Genomic DNA, 22,355 nt, shown 5'->3' with positions numbered 1-22,355 from the left:
TGTTTGAGGAAATTTTATAATTTTATTGTGCAGTTGTCCTTGGTATTTCAAAAACTGGGAATTTTAACTTTACATATGACTCTTGTTATAAACATGCTTACCACTTACTCTTGGAGCTAAAAGCAGCAGACCTTTAACAACTTGTATTTTTTACCCCCAGCAATGCATCTATTTGGCCTCAACTGGCAGTTACAGCAGACTGAAAATGACACATTCGAGAATGGAAAAGTGAATTCTGATACCATGCCAACAAACACTGTATCATTACCTTCTGGCGACAATGGTAAGAGAAAGAATTATGTATCCTGTGTTTTTCTTTTAACATTGCTTTTCCATAAACTGATTTTTACCCATGCTTACATCCAGTTTATATAGGAGAAAGAGAAGGTTTAGAAATTATGTGTATCATGTTTTTATGAGTGATTTTTATTAACTTACTTGAAAGGTTAGAAATTCACATTTTTATCATAGGAATACTATGATTTTCTGCCTTCTGATTTCATGGGTAGGCTTTTCTGCCTTTGCCTCCTGAAAGTATCTATTGAGATTTATTTTTAGTCTAAAATAGATTATAGTCCTATAAGTGACCTCTTATATTACCTTGGGTATATTAAGTTTTCTTGATTCAACTTGTATGTGATGTTGGAATACTATATTAATTTTATTATAAAAGCTTTTAAATGCAAAACACATTAAAGTATTATAATTTATTGACCTTTCCTCTTGTTGCCCTATCTCTAAACCTTTAAGTGTTTGCATTTTGGGATACCACAGAATTTTAAATCAATTGATTCTGAATTTTAAAATGGACTTTAAGTGGCTAGAGAATGCTGTGTGTTTCATTTGTCCATATAAACACCCCCAAAAATACAAACAGGCATATGTATATTTATAATATATTTTATATATATATACTTGTTTATTATTTATGTATATGTATATACATATACATATTATATATACATGTCTTGGCATTGATATCTTTAGATGTTTTGCAAAATATGCTAATGCTTTGTATCTCAAAGCAGTCTAATCAATGTATCTTCCTTAACTGATCAATTGTTTGCCTTTAAGAATTTCTTTAGCCCTTCTTCCTCTTTGTTTCTTTTTACCTAGTGCATTTATATTTTACTTTGACATCAATTATGTCCATCTCATGTGGCTAGTTTCTTTACAAGAAACTAGTACATATTTAAAGAACATATTGCTGCTATTTTACATGTACCCCTTTACTATGACTAATGCTTTTTAACATTTTTTCTTCTTTGCCTTCCCATCATTTATTTTAACAATTATATTTGATGATACTTCCCTGCCTCCTTAGAGAGTTTGTGGAATTTTATAAAACATTAGACTTTCACAATAATAATGAATGCCTCCCCACATGGAGCCTTTTCATACAAAGTTCTACATGTTCTGAAAGAACTATAAGCTGGTGACTGACATGTCACCACAGCTTAAGCAGACAAGGGCAGTCACTGTGCAGTGAGTTCACAGAGGTGAAGAAAAGCTTTCATAATTGAAATGACAGGTGAGAAATTTCAATTAAGTAAACATTAATTACCTTAAACACTTATTTGATTTTATACATTGATGACACACATATGAACAAATCAAGTAAATATACAGAAATCAGGAATGTTAATTTTGTTTATATTGATGGATAATCAGACTATCAAAGTAGTTGATTCCTATAGAAATGCTTAGATGGTGCTTATTAACTATGCATGTAGAGAACTTTCTTACTGACTGAAGAAATTGTAGTTATGTTAAAGAGATATATAACTTATTGTGGACATTTTGCTTATTTTACAATACCCCAACCTTTTATTATGATTACAATGAACATAGAGTATGGCTAATTAGTTTCACAGTTCTCTGAAAGCATGATATTGAGAAAGCTGGGGATTCAGAGATGCTCCCCTAGCCTGGTCTCTGGGTCCTGGTATTTTGCCAGGAAATATGTCTGTTCACATCAGCATCCCTCAGCTCACATAAGCCCATATTCAAATCCTAACTCTTTCTCCTATTTACTTAGTAGCCTCAGGCAAAGTGTGTAGTATTTTAGATTTGCAAGAGAAGTTTGGGACAACCCTGGAATGGACAGCCTAGCATCATATCAGCTCCAGAGGATTAGAATATACACATGAACATGGCTTCAGAAGTCTCTATAAAACTGGAGTCCTCTGAAACCATGAATTTTAAACTACTGACCGTGACTGCAGTAAGACATCCATGTCACATTAAAGCCAACATGCATATACACATAAATAATCCTTGTTATTTTGTAAAATGTACCTTAGTGTTTGCTATTCTATTTGATTATATTTCCAATTTTTTTCTTCTTTTCAATTTTGAATTTTATTTATTCTAATTTGTTATACATGACAGCAGAATGCATTAGATTTCCCATTTTTAACAAATACTAGTTACAGCTCACTAAAGTAATTCCAAAGTTTACAAAGAACAACAGTTTTATCCCCCTTCTCTCGGGTGGCGGAAGTTCTCCTATATGATCATAGAGTGTACTGTATACAGTTGGTGCGTGTCTGTCCAGCAACTACATGTACATATATTAAAAAGTACCTTCATCCTAGCTGTGTTAAAAAAAAGTCTCTCATATAAAGGATAATTAACAGCCCAGAATCAGTTAAATATACTAGAGAACTGGTCCTTTAACCTGCCAACTTTTGTAGAAATTTCTCTTCCTTTAAAGAAGGCTCTGTCTGGACTCAGAGCTTGTCCAAACTGTGACCTAAACAACAATCATTTGTCTGCTTCATTATTTCTCCCATAACCTAAATTACGAGGAGATCTTTTTTCCATTTTTCCTGGTCAAGTGTCCTATTCTTAAATACTTATGGACCTGAGTCATAGAGGAGCAGAAAGGGGCTCTATTTGCAAGTAAAATCTGCTGCTTTGAGAACTGCATGTTGAACTTGCCATGTCTATGCACCATCCCATGCTACTTTCACTCTATAAACTGTCGAGGGAAGCAGATCACATCATGTTGTCTCTTTAGAATAATTTCAGATTAGAACCCTCTTGAAAGCCTGAGAATTCTGAACAAAACTCACTAGGAGAATTAACTGTGTTAAGCATAATGAGAAAATTACTTCGCAGCTTCTAAATGCAATCCTTGTATTTGTGTAGTGCTATTTTATTCTTATTTTGTAAATATAATTCTAAGAAACAATCATTGTACTAATGGTTCATTGAACTCCCTGCTTGCCTTTAAGTTAATATGGAACCAAAGCTTCTAAATGGTAGTTAGTATCTAAAAGAAGAATTTATCTTATATGCCGTGATCCTTTACTGATTATTCCTGAGACCTTCTTTGACTACATATTTTAGAGATGATGTATCATAAGTCTATGGTCTCGGGCAAAACTGATGGATATGGACAAAGTGAATAAATAGATAAGAATAAAGTTTGGAGCTCAAATAGTCTTCCTAGAAACTAAAATTATTCCCCTGGACCAAAGAATTCATTTAGCTTAATGTACTGGAAAAAATCACACAGGCTTATACTCAAATTCTAGCTCCTTCCTTTATTTACTCTGTAACCTTGAACAAGTTACTCAACCTCTTTGAGCCTCAATTTCCTCACATGTAAAGAGGGAATAGTAGTACCTATCTCTTGTCTCACCAGCTTCTATAGTCTGGCAATCCAACTATATTTCCCATGCAGGGTTCTCTGCCCCATACGTAACTTATAACCCTCTCTCAGCAAATGACTTTGGATTCTGTTGAATAGAAAAATAAAAGAAGTAGCTCCCTTGATTTCTGTAAACAAATATCCATTCCTGTATGTACATGGATCTATCCTTTCACCATTTTCTCCCCTATTCAAGGCTATTTGTTCCAAGATTCTCTTAATCTCATTCAGTATTTTTAAAACTCCCCCCATCTGCTGACCCTCTCCAGTCACCATTTGAACTTTCCAGGGTTTCTCATGTTTTAGGAAGAAAAAAAAATTCCCTTTACTGCCTCCTACTCCAACTCCATCAAGTCTTGCTCTTCTTTCTTACAGACAGTTTCATGAACACAGTGTGTTTATTCCCTATACCCACCTGTTTAACCTTCCACATATTGCTATGCCAGTCTGGTTTCTGCAGTACTCCTTCTCATGACTGTCCTCTGTCACCACCACTTTTTGAAACTGATATCTTCCAGGGTTATCCATTGCCATGTCAAAAGCACCAAGAAATAATTTTCACTCTTCATCATATTTGAGTTCTTGATAGCATTTAAAAGTTAACCAATTCTTCCTAATTGAGGTGTTCTTTTCTCTGAGCTTCTGTAATACCACATTCACTGTAACTTCCTAACAATTTTGGTAGGACCATCTCAGTTTGTTTAGTTGGTTCATCTCCCTCTACCTGATCCCTAAACATTACTCTTTCTCGGGACTCTACTCTTTCATAGGTTCTCTCATCATCTCTCCTGACACTCTATGTGCCATAGACTCCAAGATCAATAAGTTCAGCCTAGATTACTCTCCTTAGCTCCAGAAATCAACCTATAAAATCTATCCAAGTTTCTTTGGAACATCTCCACTTGGGTATCTTCCAAGCATCTCAAACTTCATGTGTCTAAAACTGAACCCATCACCTACTTTGGATGTCTATTACTGTATAACAAATCATACCGAAAACTTAGTAGTTTACAAAAACAATTTATCATCTCTCATAATTCTGTCAGTTAACTGGGCAAGTTCTTGCATTCTTATTTGGGACTCCCATGCAATTACTTCCAGATGTCAGCTGGGGCTATCTGAGGCTCCATTGATCTAGAAGTCCATGGAGGCTCATCTACATGCCTGGGCTTTGATGCCGTTTGTAGATTCAAGCTCAGCTCTACTGTGGATGTCCTCTAGAGGACCTAAAGGTGACTTCTCATGTGGCTTGGGCTTCTCAGAATGCACTAGCTGGTTCTGAAGAGAAGCATCCCAAAAGAGAACTTCTGAGACATCAAAAGAAGCTATGATAGGGCTTCTTGTGACCCAGCATCAGATATTCTGAAACATCACTCTCATCACATCCTATTGGTCAAGAAGTCAAGGATGGTCAACCCAGCTTCATGGTAAGGGGCGGTGAGCTCCCTCTCCTAATTTGGAAAATGGAGGAACACATAGCTTAAGGGCATTTTGGATGGTAGATATTGTTGTGGCCATCTTCTTAAAACATGACTGCCACATTATCTCTCTTTCCAACTGTGCCTCTCTCTCAGGGATTTCTAGATCAGGAAATGACATTGTTATTGACCTAGTTAACTGGTCTGGAAGTTTAGGAGTCATTCCTGACTCCTCCTACTATCTCAACTCTCATATTTAATCAATCACTAAATCCTGACAAATCTAACTTCATTATCTCTTTTGAGTCCTATCATTTTTCACCTGAATTATAGCAGCCAATTATCTGTACTGTCTCCAATCTTGCTCAATTTTTTATTCTTCACACACAAATCTGAAATAAAAATACCTCACCAAACCCCTTGGTGACCCAGATTCTAATCACATGCCTTTAAATGACATACAAGGCTCTCTATAATCTGGCTGCTCTTTGCACCACACTACAATACAAAAACTATATAGCGGAGAGATATAAAAAGTATAAACTCTTGAGCCAAACTGCCTGGTTTTCTGTCCTAGTTCTGACCATTAATGCTTGATTTACTTGTGACAAGTTATAGAGCTTCTTTGTTTCTAGTTTTCTCATCAATTAAAAGGAACTAGTACTATTTACATTATAGAATGGTTTTGAGTAGTCAAACCACTTAATTTTGACTACATGGTTTAAATGGTGTATAGTCCATAACAAATGCTTGGAAAATGTTAATGGTTATTTACTATTTAATGTATACCTTCCTTCATTGCTGAAGTGTAAGGCAAGGATCATTATTTTTCCACTGCTCTATGCCAAGCTCTTAGCAGTCATTGGTCTGTAATAGGTACTTGAAGAGTATTTGTTGCACGAATGAGTGAAAAATGATGAGATATAAAGTATATAAAGGGCCAGCACAGTAGCTTGCATAAAGTATGTGCAGAGCAAACACTGATGTAAATAATGGTCAAGAACTGCCACTCACTGGCCTTTATGCAGATTACCTTCTCTAGCTTCCTGTTTCTTTATAGGGTAGTAGTGAGGTTTAAATCAGATAATACATGTAGAGTGCCAAGCAGTGAAACATATCAATAATTATTAGTTTGCATTTTTCTGTAATTCAAGATTATGTATTTGTAATTTGTAGCAAAATTCCTAAGAAGATAGATCTTTAAATTATCATCAATAATATCCTCTAAAACAGTAATAGAAGCCCCTATAACTAGCTATTTATATTTTTATGAAAGGATTTTATGAAAGGACTCTTATTTTTCCTTTGAATGGATAGTCTTGATTCAATTTAGATTATTTATTGAGCATATATTATGTGATGTACACTGAGAGAGGTTCTAGAATATAGAAATTAAAAAAAAAAAAAGACAGTCGCAGTTGCTTTTCCCAGAACATGCAGATTTCTAGACAAGGACAAAATCAAGCAAGCAATTGCAGTGAATTAGAAAATAATACAGTAGGGAAAAGTAGAGGTGAGAGGACATCTCAACACCAGAATTATTGAAAGGGGCAGTGATATGAATGCCAAAATGTAGAGGAGGATAATTGGAGATAATGTAAGAATAAAACAAAAGGTTGTAAATTTTGGTTAGTATAACTATGGCAAATGTCTCTACCAATCAAAAACAATAACAACAACAACAAAACTTTTATATAAGTGCAAATTGAAAAACTATGGATGTGTGCATGTATGCATGTAGATGATTCATCCTACTTAAAACATTATTTGTTACTTTTAAAGTTTACATTTCTGTTCCTCGTGTATCGATTTTTTCAAATACAAGACAACTTCAGAAAATTGGATATTGTAGCACATTAAAGATTGCCTTTTGGTTGGAAGAAATAGGCCTAATTGGGTTGCAATAACATGGAATTTTATTCAGTATTTTTTATAATATTTGTGTTATTGTAATGTATAATAGTCCCTTAATTAGATGCTATATTGATTTTGACCACTATGTTTACAAAGTAGCTGGGTTTTTTTTTTTTACTTGTGATGTAATACTCTCTGTATTCACAAAGTTAAGTTATGGCATGTGGTTATTTTTTTTAAAAAAACCTATGTTCTCTCAGAGATCTCAGAGACCAGGTATGAACCCAAGGTTAGGTCACAGAATTAGAGAGTGGGCTATTGATTGTCCACAAATGCCTAATTTTGCTTCCTGTCATCTTAATCATTAGTGCCTCTGTGGGACCTACAATAAGGATACTATTATTTACCCTCTTCAACAATTGCAGTTTCACTTTGATAATTGGGTTTTCTTTGCTGCCTTTCCATTTTAATCATTACAGGCTTGTTTACTTCATCATAGGCAGATAGCAAATTGATGATATGTGTAGAGAAATATTTAGTGTTTTGTGACTTCCAATGATTTTTCTGATATCACAAAATAATTTTTAAACAGATACCAAACCTCTTCATTATCAACTTGATATTAAATACACTGTTTTGTCCTTGTAACATCTATGGTTGATAAACATCTACAAAATGTTTTTCAGAGATCAAAGTACTTCTTAAAAGGTTTTCTTTCAAAGGCCACGTTACTGATGTGTTTTCATGTGAGCTGTGTATCACAGAAGGAGAGGAGTAACAATAGCCTTGTGCATGTGGTCTCTTTATGGTTCCACACACTGACAACTGTTATTTTAAGACAGTAATAAGACTGTTGTGGCACATCCTTACTGATGAAAGGAAAAAAATCAGAGTTAGTAGGTGAAAAGACTGCTGGTGACTCCCACAGTCAAGCACAACAGGACATGTTAAAAAAAAAAAAAAAAAAAAAAAAACCTTCAAGATGGTGCCCTGGTGTGTCTGAAGACTTGGTTCATCTCACTCTCACTGTGAAGGCTTTAATTGGTTTGATTCCTAAGCCACAAACGTTGCATTTAGAATAACTACAGGGCAGTCTGTTCCCTGGCTCTGTGTTTTCCTCCGTTATTCCTTCTTTTTCTCTTAGTACACCCTGCAGACAGCCTTGGTATTTCCTATGATCATTCCCAGGTTTAGACTCTAGGGGTTTATGGAGGTAGTGATCTCAGTGAGGAAGGATGAAAGCCCTGAGACTGGCCTTCCTTTATTTCCTCTGAAGCCAAAGTTTTCTGGAATTCAGGGCACGATGAAAGACTTCTATGTCCAGCTTTTATCTAAGAGGACTGATGAGCTTCAGAGGAAAGGGTTGTGCAAGTATTTACAAGTTTATCAAATCATGTCAGTGGCTCACTGACTCCCAGGTGTGTTCACAATCAATAAAGAGCATTTGAAAAATACTAACAGGAATGACCACACTTGATTTGGCCAAATTAGAGAAGCTCTCTGACTTGAAAAGCAACAGGACAGATTTTTTTAAAAAAGACAAAGACACTTTAATCCCCTGATATTCAAACTAGAGGCCCATGTGGAAATGTAACACTAATCTAAGCTGCCACTCTGGTGGATCTCAGCAGAGAAAAATCAGCTATGTCCTTACATTTCTACATCACTGATCATTATGAAAGGTCAGGTCTGCATCTACCTTTTAGAAAAGGCATGTTCTCAGACTTTAATTCAAAATAAATTCCTTCTAAATAGCATAGTAATTTGAAGCAAATCGAAGTTGACAGGCACCCAGAGATGAGATTCATGTTTCACAGGAAAAGCTAGAATACACATGTGATCTATCTTGTTCTTGTATTCCTTTTAAGAAAATATCTATACAAAATTAAGTAGTATTTAAAAAATTTTCTTGAGACCATGTAAATGTGTTTCTTAAAACCTTTTCTGTATGAAATCATGGGTATAATTGTTAGTTCCAATAATTGATTGAATGTGACTTAGTTATTATATAAATATGCTAAATATTTTTATAATTATGAAACACGAAAAGTAGAAATGTATTGGCAAAATCTCTCCAAATGAGGTGGATGGGAATTTTTGCAAAGAGTTTATATATGTGAAAATTACTTACAGAATAAAGCAGAATTCTATATTATTCCTATTCCCGTTTCCCCTTTTTACAAATGTAAGAATGAGAAATCTTGCTGCAAGATAAGTAGGAATGGAAGGAATTTTTTTGAGTGAAGCTGTTCAATTCATTGCAGTCCTCGCTAGTCAAATGTCAAAAAATCACATTGTAATCTATTTCCTTAAAGTATGTTTAGTGATCTATAAGCTGACAGTGCCATCCCATTTTTCCTTCAGTTTTATTGAAAGCAAAGAATTGGCAACTACCTGTGTTGAAAAAGACTTGGCAGACAGATTTTAGTATCAACCCTTTTCTATTTCTGTGTGGTAAACCAAAAAAGTCATTACCAAGCCAGCAAAATACTAATTATCCTGTTATTCTTTTACATAACAGCACTGTTTAGTATAATCATAATGGAGTGGAAAATTGAAACTATTATACATTGTAACTCACCTTTACCATTGTAATCTTTTTGAATGCTTTCAATAACATTTCATGCTTTAAATATATTGATTTAATTAGACCATTTAATTTATGGGAAATAGCTTTGATATAATTTAACTGGAAGAGCCAGTACTCATTAGAATCAAAACTTAGTTTATGTCAGGAAAAAAAATCTGACATTGTTTTCAGTTCAAATTGACAAATCTGCACTTTGTCACAACCATCTCAGTTCTGGATTCCTGCTCTAGTTAGGTAGCTAGATAAAGCACAAATCCTTACCATAAGCTTGACAATTGTAATAAGTGAAGCATTGTTGCATTTAATATTTCTTGCTTTATTGATTTGGTCATTCTGAGACTCTTCTGAAGGTTAAAAACATTCTTTGACAATGGTTGAGGGTAGGTGATAAAGCCTTAGTTATCCCTCCATCTTGATAGATTGACTTCCAAACATCTCAATATCCTGAGTACCCCATTCTTAACCCCACACTTTGTGCTTGATCAAAATACAGGTAAGACAGAGAAACACTAAATCCCTGCATTGGGTTTCTGGTGCCCTGATTATAGGAGGTTTCACCAACATAAATACTTTCAATTTTGCCTTTGTTTGGCTTGCTGGAAGCTCATGATCCAAGACAATGTATCATGTCAGATTTTGTATGTGTGAGAAGTGTACCTTGTGTTTTAAAGAAAGTCTTCATGTAGAAGTTGAGATTCTAAAAATTAATTTCCTAAACAAGTACATGTCTAAATGTACCTGCATAGGAAAAATAAACCATCTGTCCTCTGCTCACGTACCACAACCATCAACATGAAAGACTTCTGTGAACTCCAAAGGTGTGGGAAGTCTTCCCACCAGCAAGCAAGCAAGCTATGCTGTGGAAGTCTCCAACTGGGTTCCTTGCCTCCAAGTCGCTTGTGACACTGTCTCTGGAGACAGAGTCAAAGTCCAGTGAGAGCTCAGTCCCCTGCTTCAGCTGCCAGTCACAACCCCATCTGCTTTACCTGTGTTCTAACTTCCTGGCTACAAATTGGGGTTCCCACAACCCTTTCTTGGGTCCAGTTAACTTGCTAGGGTGGCTCACAAGACTCACACATTTACTAGGTCATTGCATAGTATACTACAAAGAGCACCGATTAAGAGATGCAGAGGGTGAGGTATGGGAGAAGGGCCCTGGCCCTTCGGGAACCTCCACGTACTCAGTGGTCCAAAGCTCTCTAATCCCTGTCCTTTGGGAGTTTTATGGTGGGTCTTTTAACATAGGAATGATTAATCAAATTATTATCTATTGGTGATTAACTTTAACTTTCCGTTCTTCTTCTCTCCCTGGAGATTGGGAGGTGGGCCTGAAAGTCCCAATCCTTTGATCCTGTCTTGGTCTTTCCCATGATCATCCCCCTTCCTGAAGCTACTTGGGGCCTGCCATCTATCAACCACTTCAATAATGTACAAAAAGACACTGTCACTTCAGAGATCTCAAAGATTTTAGGTGTCATGTTTCAAGAAATGGGGATGAACACCAAATATGTATTTTACAATAATAGTACCCCAGGGTGTAACCACCCTTCTTTGAAAACCCCTAGACCTCCCTGGGTACCTTGAACTCTAAAACTCTATTACATTATGATTTAATTAGTTTTTTTCATTACAGGCAGGAAAAAAATTATCATAACCACTACTGCCCCATTCAAGCACATCCAATCAACCTTGTTTGGTTTTTTTTGTTTGTTTTGTTTTGCTGTTATTTTAGAATTGAAAGAGCTCTCTTTCTGTAAAGAAGCATCTGTTAAATTAGCTATGAGACTAATTGGATAAGTAGATATACTCATTGACACAACAATTGGTCCTCATATCATTTCAGTGAGTCAGATTTTTAACCTCTCAAAATCAATATGAAGAAAGCAACAAAGCAAAAATACCTAGCTATTAAATTACTTTGAGATAGTGAAAGCTTAAACCCTAGAATTCAAAATTTGATTACTGTTACCAAAGCCAATACACATGAATAAAGATGTTTGGGTTGAAAAAGTTTCTGGGATTAGTACCAGTTTGTGTTTAACAGCTCTTAAAGCACAGGTATGCTATTAAAACTTCTAAAATCGCTTACAGTAGCAATAGATAGGATCACCATTAGAGAGTAGATTAAATTACATAAGCTTCATATAGAAAAGATAGAACTTGTTAATAACAATAAAATGTAATAAAAGGGTAGAAGTGCATAAACTGAATGAATTAATCCAAACCTGAACCATATTCATATTTAAGTAGGATAGTGTACTAACAGGTTTCAGTTGGGAAGAAGACTATCATTGCTCTCAGTATTTTAAAAATTATTTTATGTAGAAATCAACCAAATGACAATTTATTAGGGATGTATTATAAGTTACCACACAAAGAATGATATGTTGCAGCATCCTTGGCAGTTTTTTTAAAAATAAAAACCCATTATTCCTTCCTAATAAAAGTATAACTTTACATCCTGAAATTATGAGCAATGTAGATGTTTTAGTGTGGTTTAATGAGTTAATATATCTGATTTTGTGCAAAATCAGTGAATAGATTTAAAACTTAGTAACATAAAGTAATGTTTTTGTTCTAATAAAGAGCAAAGATTGTACTGATGATTTGGAATATGATATTAGAATTCTGCAGCCCTCCATTTACACCATGTAGATTACTTACTTTGAGAACGTAATCTACTTCTGTGAGTCTTAGTTTCCTCATCTCAAAACATCGAACTCATAGAGTTGGTCTTGAAGTTTAATGTAAATAATGCAGGTAAAACTACCTGTCATGTTGTAGGTTCTCACCAAAGATTAATTCCATCTGTCTTCCCCCACCTTAATCCTCTCAGTGAAAGCTAATTCATGACAAATGTAGGTTGCTGTACAGAAACATCCTAAATGAAAAGTAGAACGTCATCTCAAATACTTGAAATTTTCACTAGGTAAAGCAAGATATCTCTTTAGATAGAAAGCCAAACCTGTCTCTAGGTTATGGATTATGTTTTTTATTAACTATTTATTCTAATTTTGCTAAAGTGAATGCATATTATTATAAAATAAATAGTGAAATTTCTTTGAATGATGCCGTTTATCTAAGAGTTGGTACATGAAAAATCACATGGATGACTATAACTCAACTTTGAAATTTTATTCCTTATAGCATTTTACACTACTAAATTGGTTCAAGAAAAATAGACCCAGTAGCTGAAGGACTGTTAAGTGCCATGATTATGGACATTGAGAATGAAGAGAGGAAGTAAAATTGCAAATAATTTCTTTTTATTAAGCTCTCTGGTACAACCCCCTTCTGCCTCCTACCTGGGTTTTTATGACTATATTCTCACTGGTCTCTCCATTTCTAAGCTTCCTACACTACTACACTTTAATTTTCTTGAAACAATGATTCCATTTCACCTTTAGCCTGCTCAGAACCTTTAATGGGTCTCCATTTAGCTGTAGCTGTCCTTTGTAACTGATGGAACATGTGTCATCATGGGGTGCAGTAGTACAGGTAATAAGCAATCCTAACATTTACTAGAAATATACTCTCCTCAAACTCACATTTATCTGAAAGAGCGAAGTTATTGTGAATTGCTTCAAAGTCTCAGTCAGAAATCATGTATCTGCCTTACTCAGCTATGATTGTGAAGCATGCTTTTCAGTAATCTTGAATTTTGGGTCTCTCAATTACCATACACACACACACACACACACACACACACACAAGAACAAGTGGCTTTGTGCCATTGAAATGCCATTTACCCATAAGTCTTCTTCAAGTATCCATTTTAAAAGCATACCATAAATGATATGTGGAGTAATAAAATGCTAGTAAATATAATACATCCTTGGGGAAAATGGTATAATAATGCTCTTTGATAGAGTGAAAATACATACAGAATATAAAGTATAAATACAATATTCTTTAACCTGTTATTCAAGGCCCCCTACACACTGTTACCATTTTCTCTTTGCAGCCTTATCTCCCATTACTCCGATGACAAACCTATTGTTTTTATTCATTCAGTACTAAGGACCAGCCACTGCAATAACACTTGGGTATCATGCTCATTTATTAATCCTTACAGTAATCCAGTGGTCACATTCCCTTCTCTATTTTTCCAAATGAGATTTAGTGTTGAAGGTTTAATATCTTCCATAAGATCACTCTGCCAGTGATGGTGTCAGAATCAGGATTCAAACTCAGGTCATCTGACTCCAAAACCAGTGTTCCTCTTTCCTAGCCAGATGGATTTCTCTGCTCACCATAATCCTAACACATGTTCATTTCCACAGTCATTTTTTATATCATGATGTTTATTCCCATTCAGAAATGTTGTTCTACCTGTCTTTAGAAGTCCAGCCTACAGTGAAATCCTCCTCCTCCCTCAGTCATACATTGCTTTAGATTGTTATTTAATTTATCAGTTTGTAGGTGTTGTCTCCTCAATCAGGTTATTAGCTGATTGATGGAAAAAGCCATTTAAGTGGCAGGAAAACATCTCTAAGATAGTATTGTTTAGTTTATATTTCTTGTTATCGCCTCAATGCTATGTCCCTAGAAGACATTCTGTAAAAACATACTCAATGTCAAATTAATGACTCTTGACAGATAGAAGACATTCTCCTTTGTCATTAGGACAAGATAATTTATAATTCTCATTTGAAATTAAGTCCTCAAATTTTGAATTATTGACTTTTCTAGAGGCTATATTCTGTTTAATATTTTTTAAAAATAAGAATAAAATTGGCAAGTCAATTTTGTTATCATTTTAAGAGATATGAATTTGATAGAGGATAAGTTGCCCAATTTCATTCTGTTTCTCAGTTTTCATGGACCCTTTCTACATAAGAACCAATTAAGCTCTGTGTTTCCATTTACTGGTAAATGGTAAATATTCTTTCACTGCTAACCTCCATAGAATAATTGAGAAAGGACCTCTCATCCAAGAGGTGAAAGGAGAATGCCATACCAAAAAAAGTGGAATCTTGAGTCTGTTTTCCAAGAATGAGGCCATGCAGGAAGATAGATAGTGTGTAAGAGATGGCAGAGACCCAGAGAGCAGAGAGTTTTTGTTCCTGTAGACTGAAGGTTAGTGGGAGGGATGATGTCATAAGCCCACTAAGGCAGAAAGTTGAATGTGAAATGAGAGTCAAAAGAAAAGAGGAAAAGTGACAGCCTGCATTAAAAATGAGAATTTCAACATGTCACTCTGTCCCTCACAGTGTCCCCTTTGCCCCTTCTCTACATTCTTTTATATATCTGATTTTTCATTCATCTAGTATATACATTAGAGAGGACCACATGAGTCAGGGCCATGGATTGGTTTTGTTGCCATTTGCTTAGACCCGTTTGGAAGTCTCCATAATTCATTCTGCTTAATTTATACTTTGCAGTGTTATAGTATGGTTAGAATAGCTAAGAAGTACCAGATTAATCTCTTCCAAGAAATAACAAGACATATAATTTGTAAAATAATTGTGTTTCAAATGATCAAGAAAGACTGTAGGTGTGAAAACAGCTTCCATAATAGGCATACCTGGGGGGAAGTCAAAGGATTTTGACTTAAATATCTTAAAGAATGTGTTAAATCAGAATTAGTAAAACAACAATATCTGACAAAAAAGCTTTTAAAGTGAAAATTATGTGAGCACATTTTATTATCAGAAGATGAAATGCATGAGCATTTTGTGAAAATTGCTTTTGGAAAAGAAACCTGTTTTATTTTCATTTTCTATTCTTCATCCATGGATCTTTCACATTCAGGAAAATTAGGTGGATTTACACAAGAAAATAACACCATAGATTCTGGAGAACTTGATATTGGCCGAAGAGCAATTCAAGAGGTTCCTCCTGGGATCTTCTGGAGATCACAGCTCTTTATTGATCAGCCACAGTTTCTGAAGTTCAATATCTCTCTTCAGAAGGATGCATTGATTGGAGTATATGGCCGAAAAGGCTTACCACCATCCCATACTCAGGTAAGAGCAAGCTTTGTTGTGAAGAAAATGGAAAGTGTTAGTTTGCATTTTTACATGCTGTTCTGATTCCTGCCAGGCCCAGTGGCACATCTGCAATTCCAGTTACTTAGGTGGCCAAGCAGGAGAATCACAAGTGTGAGGCCCCCGCTTGTTAACATAGAGACCCTGTTTCAAAATAAAAAATATTTTTAAAGAGCTGGGGATGTAGCTCACTATTAAAGCACCCCTGGGTTCAATCCCCAGTACCAAGAAACAAAAAGTTATTCTGTTTCTTAAGTTCAGCTGCTTGGTTAACCGAACACTTTTGAATGGATCTTTTACTATCGAAAGAAATTAGAATGTAGCTTATATATTTGGTTTGAGGTTTTCCTTTCAGTAGTAGGAAGAACACAATTTTCTTCCTGAATTGCTTTGATCATCACTAATTGATTTAAAATTTGTGTGTTACTTAATAAACATTGAGCATCACCTGTATACCTAGTAAAGCAGGACAGATTTTCTGAAATTCTGTGATAATTTCATATGATTATATACTTTTATGTAGTAGATGCATAACATATTCACCATAAATATATATTCATTCTGTTGAAAATATATTGTTTAAAAACTTATGTCAGGTTTACTCTTAGTGAAGAAATTATGGGAATATAAACATAATGGCATGAACTTTATCAAATTCAAGCCACTATTCTTCTAAAAGAATGAACATCGAGATTAATAGGCAAAAGAGCTTTCATAGAAAACCAAGTATAAATCCCATCTTCTTGGGAGGTTGAGACAAAGTATCTGTCTCAAAATAAAGTAAAAATGAAAAGGGCTAGGAATGTAGCTCAGTGATAGAGCACTTGCCTAGCATGTACAAGACCCTGGTTTCATCCTCAGCAATACTCACACACACACAACTGAGAATTTTCATGTATATTTTATGTTATGTAATTTTATGAGAAATGCTTTTTTCTATAACCTAGGAACATAAATTATGAAGAGAAACTGATCAGACACTAGTAAAGAAATCACATCTTCAAAGAAACATGAGTAAGAAAATTCCAGCATGCTTTCTCTAATGTCATCATGGATCAGGTTCATATACATATGTAAAGTTTATGGCTGTGAAATTTTTGAATATCATGCTGTAGAGTATTCATTTTTCCTATCTATATTATTAAAGTAAATGCCTTGGATCCTTGTACATCAAATACTTCTTACAATGTACTTGTGTCCAATTTTCAATTTTAGATTTGATTTCAGTTCATGTTATAGGTGACACTGACTGGGATGTAATAAGCAGATTTTCCTAAATGGATGTGTGCCTCTACAATTTTAGTTATAGCAGGTACATTGCATTCATAGCAATAGTCCAGGGAAATATGAAAAAATATTTTTCCACTGAAACCACATATAAATTTAAATTATCTTTCTCTATTTCAAGAAACATACCTCTAAGCTAAGCACAACAGTGAGCATACAACTCATATATCCAGAAAAATAACTTAAGATAAAAAATTATTTATTGTGTTATATACTAGAAAGTCTTATTTAAAGGGGCTATGGCTAACATTTTACAAGTTTAACTTGCTAACTTTCTGTCACTATGACAAAATACCTGAGAAAAGCAATTTAAGGAGAAAAGATTAATTTTGGATCACGGGTTCAGAGGTTTCAGTTCATAGTCAATTGGTCCCATTGCCAAGGCCAAAGCATCATGGCAGGAGCGTGTGGTAGAACAAAACTGCATATATCGTGATGGCTGAGAAGCAGAGAGAGAATGTGTGCAAAGGCAGCATGGGCAAGATATACCCTTAAAGGACATGACCCCAGTGACCTACTTCCTCCAACCATACCCTCCTTCTAAAGTTCCCCTGTTTCCCAATAGTACAACCAGCTGGAGACCAAGCTGTAGCCCATGGTCTTTGGGGGGACATTTCAGATCCAAATCATGATAGTCTATAAGATCAGGATTTAAATAATAGTGTTTCAAGTTTTCTTATAATTCTTCTGTAATTTAAATACAATGCACATGATATCTACTTTTCTACCACAATATATGTGTCTAAGTAGGTTCTTGCATTTTCTTAAGCTTCGCAGTTATTAGAGTTCCTTCCTCAAGTTTATTCAGATCAGCAGAGCAAACAACTGTTTCAGAGTTCAGTGTTTAAACATGAAATATGCTATAAAGCAGCCCAAATTGAACATTTCTCTGTTTCTGGGGAACATTAAATAAATCAACCTGAAATAATTAAAATTGGCCAGCCATTCAGAATAATCACTTGAGTTTCGAAAGCCTTTATGACCCTTTGTAAAACTGTCCATTTGATTGTTGCCAAGGAATCAATTGACTTTCTTCTCTCTGATGGCCAATTCATCCTCCTGGACAGTCAAAAACCTAAGGAAGCAATTCATGCTTCACAGTTGCTCGTGCTATGGCTTGTTAGTACATTTGCAATAAAGATTGTTTTAAAGTAAGGGATAGGAACCCGAATTCTAAGCACACCCTGGCCACTTTTTGGCTTTGTAATCTTGCACAACTAACTTCTCTAAGCTTCATTATCCATTGGTAAAAGGAGATGTTTAGATCACATGATCTCTAAAATCTCTTCCTTCTCTACAATCCAATGAAATAAAAGACTATGCCACAACAAAAAGTTTATTTAAGGACATATTTGAGTATTCATGGATTCTGAGTTCTTATCACTTTAATAACAGAATTGAATTAAACATATAGGTAAGCCAGACACAATGGCACACACCTATAATCTCAGCAACTATGGAGACTGAGGCAGGGGGATTTCAAGTTCAAAGCCAGCCTCAGCAATGGCAAGGTACTAAGCAACTCAATGAGATCCTGTCTCTACATAAAATACAAAATAGGACTGGAGAAATTGCTCACTGGTTGAGTGTCCCTGAGTTTAATCCCCATTTATTTACCAATCAATCAATCAATCAATCATACAGATAGTCTGATCTTTTCAGAAAGGAATGGCTAAGATACCTGAAAAACATCTATTTGCATGTTTTATGGTCTGTTAGAAAATCAACATAAATACAACAAACATAGGTAAAATTCTCTTTTATTGATCTATCAAAGGACTTTGTCAATACGTTGTAGTTTAAAGCAACTTTAAATGAGAAAGATTTTTAAAGCATGTATATTTACTAATTTTATATCATAAGAAAATTACCCTGAAAGAGAGCTTTCACACTGAGACAGTTCCAGTCTATTAAGCATAAACTTTGTCTCGTGGTGGTTTTCTCCAAGTAATAAGGCTGAAGAGTTAGCCCAAAGTGTTTCATTCTAAAAATTGCATGACATCTTAAGACTCCTTCCCCTAACCCACCACAAAAATATCCACATCCAGTACTGCAAAGAAAACTGAAGTTTTCCCATAAGTGGTAACTTTATACCCTGAGAAGAAAGATTATTGAATATTTCCATTCCATTTAATTTGGTTATTTGTGGTAGAGATGGTTTTGGTGTAAAGAGGAGAACTTTTTCGTATGTATTTGAATAACCCTCCTGAAGTCATGTGTGAATTGCCCCCATAACAGAACAGCCTACAACACAACAGTTATCTAAACACCATCGGCTACTTCCTACTGCCCCCATCATGCCCTCCCCCCACTCTTCTCTTAGTGTTCATGGTGTGATGCAAATGGTGATTTCCATGAAAATGCTGATGATTATGATTATGGACCAGTTAAAACTCAAATTTTCTACCCTTTTACTTTTTTCAGTTGCTGTCTTTAGCATTAAGGGAGAAAAGAGTTGAGGTACATTGGGCCATAGAAAGAAACTTTTCTGTGGCTTTACTATACTAATGTAAATATTCAAATCTGATGAGGAAATGAATGACTTATTTGAAATGGAGACACCTTTAAGAACTGCTGAATTGATTTTCCCCTGATCATTTTGAAACAGAATTCTAGCAAAATTTTTACAGTAGCCACACCAGTCACTGTTTTTATCCTGTAGGAAGTAAATGAAAAAAAAATATTAAGCAAGTTATTCACCATTTGTATATGTTTCTCATGACTGAATTATGTTGTAATGTGTTTTACTACTGAAGAACAAAAAAATGCTTTTAAATTTAAATAAAGATTTTAATAGGCAGAAACTAAATTAGATGTTTAAAGTCCTCTAACTATAACAGTAGATATCAGTAATCTGTACACTGGTAATCTACCTCAACTATGGTTCCCAGAAATGCCAACAATTAATTTTATTCCAGTTTGATTAGATTATAATAATCTTTTACTATAGAACTCTGATGAAATTCCACTTAAGGAGTCTATCAGAAAGAATTTTAATGACTCACACAGTACCATAATCATGAGCTAGATATAGATAGACAAATTATGTGTGTGTGCTTTTCACTATAAATATATCTCAGAAACAAAATTAAACCAGGTAATAGTCTAAAGAAACTGAATCACTCTACCTTTAAGAAACTTATGATCTAAAAAGTTTATTGAAAGTATGTTGGAAAGTTTTTTCATTGTCTTCCAAAGTCACTGTATTATCTCAAGTAACAAAGTGTTATTACCCCATTCTTACCAGTCATATTCTAATAGTTTAAATCTCTAGTTTAGTTCTTCTAAGAACCACCAAGGTTTGTGATTGATCTTACCAAATTAGGTTTAATGATGTCTGATTTTCTAGTAATATTTGGGCACATGGATTATTATTGCCACCTCTTTAAATGTCCCTGTTGTTGAAGATTTTAGACTTTTGATCAAAGATGTAAAGGTACCTTGTTGGTCTGTGTTTTTACCAGACTATGCCTAAGTAAAAACCCCTGGTTGCTTTGGACAGCTATGCCAGGGTCACAGAAAAGAGGTAGAGTGGTGTGGGGGGAAGACCAAGCAGTGGAGCAAAATGCACCTGAGTTCATAGACCCACCCCACCTCTGCCCAGATATTCCCTTTCCTCTCCTAACCCCCTTCAGTGTTAGGGATTAAACCCAGAGCCTCCCATATTCTATGTAATCACTGTACTACTGAGCTATGTCTACAACCCTTTTTGTTTTATTTTGGGATAGAGTTTTTTTAGCTTGCTGAAGCTAGCCTCAAATTCGCAATCCTCCCGCCTTAGCCTTTTGAGTAACTGAGATTACAGGTGTATGCCATTGTGCCCAGCTACTGCCCACGTCTGACTCTGCTGTGGCTCCTCAAAAATCCATTTTCTTCTTCTTTAATGAAAAACTATTAATGCCTTCACAAAAGGGTTTCCATAAGGATTTAAAATGATCCCAGTACTAAGTAAATGTCCCAAAGTAGTTTTAACGATTTGAGTATTAGATAGAAGGAGAAGACCTTTAGAGATTATCTAATGGTCTAAATAAAATAAGTCTACTGGGTTTGGAATGTAAGTTCATGTAGATTTTATGTTTATATCCCCAAAAATGCCTAAACTCATTGAACTTTTTAGCAGAATTTAGAGAACTGAATAAATTTGGAAACCATATTACTCAATGAGGAAAAAAAAAAAGATCTGTTAGGTTTAAATACACAACAATGGCGTGTGTGCAGTAAGTAGCTTTCATCGTCTCTGTAAATACTAAGTGTAGAAGATATCTACCATGTGGACCTGGCAGTCAGGAACTTTTTTCTAATATCCTATTTATTTGCAAAATAGAAGAACAAAAGAGAGAAGCAGCCTAACTATAGTGTCTCTAACTACTAACACAGTTTTCCTTGTCCTGGTCCCCAGTATGATTTTGTGGAGCTCCTGGATGGCAGCAGGTTGATTGCAAGAGAGCAGCGGAACCTGGTAGAGTCTGAAAGAGCAGGGCGGCAGGCAAGATCCGTCAGCCTGCATGAGGCCGGCTTTATTCAGTACTTGGATTCTGGAATCTGGCATCTGGCTTTTTATAATGATGGGAAAAATGCAGAGCAGGTGTCTTTTAATACCATTGTTATAGGTAAGAACACTTCAAAGCATCTTTTTCCAGGCTTCAGCCTAAACACTATGTTGAATAAAAACTGTATTATCTGTACCGATTTCAAGTGATTCCTGGGATGTTAAAGCTCTGGTAAAATGTGAGAGATATTTTTAAATCATTCATTTGTGACTATGTGACAAACCCTGAAGCTCTGGAAGAAAATATTATTTGAAATTATATTGAGGGAGGAGAGTACATCGTGAAAACTCTTTAAATTTAAAACTCTGCATAGGAAATGGCACTTTACCATCCGAATAATCTTGTATAAATGAATCCACTCGGTGGTTATGGAGTGAGCCATCTGTACTTCTTCAACACCTAGCTAACGTGATCAAAGTGCCAGTTTGTCTTTTGTGAGAGGCAACAACAAGTGTTCCTTCTTTCTCTTCTGTCCAGAGTCTGTGGTGGAATGCCCCCGAAATTGCCATGGAAATGGAGAGTGTGTTTCTGGAACTTGCCATTGTTTTCCAGGATTTCTGGGTCCCGATTGTTCTAGAGGTATGCAAGTTGGATTCTTTTCTTAAGCCGATATAAATAAGCTGTAGAAACACACGTAATTCAGAAAAGAACCAAGGCAAGAAAGCAAGAGGGAAAAACTGGCCCATTACTTGTTCCAACGATGTGTCTTTTCTTTCAGAAGCTCGATGGAAAATGTGGCTGTTAATTCTTCTGTCGTGTTTTATTTCACAGCAGCCTGTCCAGTGTTATGTAGTGGCAATGGGCAGTATTCCAAGGGCCGCTGCCTCTGTTTCAGTGGCTGGAAGGGCACCGAGTGTGACGTGCCGACTACCCAGTGTATTGACCCGCAGTGTGGGGGTCGTGGGATTTGTATCATGGGCTCTTGTGCTTGCAACTCAGGATACAAAGGAGAAAATTGCGAAGAAGGTAAACATGTCAATATTTACAGAAGCCTATTGTTGTCTTCAT

At 35.3% G+C, this 22,355-nt stretch overlaps 1 protein-coding gene across 2 annotated transcripts in view; it reads left to right on the top strand.

Annotated features, from left to right (window-relative positions):
• Positions 1-22,355, top strand: part of Tenm3 (teneurin transmembrane protein 3) — a 439,811-nt gene that overhangs the window by 296,191 nt on the left and 121,265 nt on the right. For both annotated transcript variants that reach the window (XM_026400587.2, XM_026400586.2), the window contains exons 5-9: positions 161-283; positions 15,275-15,489; positions 21,197-21,407; positions 21,825-21,926; positions 22,119-22,313. In XM_026400587.2, coding sequence (XP_026256372.1) covers positions 161-283; positions 15,275-15,489; positions 21,197-21,407; positions 21,825-21,926; positions 22,119-22,313 — 846 coding nt within the window. The remainder of the gene's footprint in view (positions 1-160; positions 284-15,274; positions 15,490-21,196; positions 21,408-21,824; positions 21,927-22,118; positions 22,314-22,355) is intronic.

The sequence above is a fragment of the Urocitellus parryii genome, chromosome 14 (assembly GCF_045843805.1).
Source record: "Urocitellus parryii isolate mUroPar1 chromosome 14, mUroPar1.hap1, whole genome shotgun sequence".
Classification (NCBI taxonomy): Eukaryota; Metazoa; Chordata; class Mammalia; order Rodentia; family Sciuridae; genus Urocitellus; species Urocitellus parryii.
This window is presented reverse-complemented; position numbering and strand designations above follow the sequence as displayed.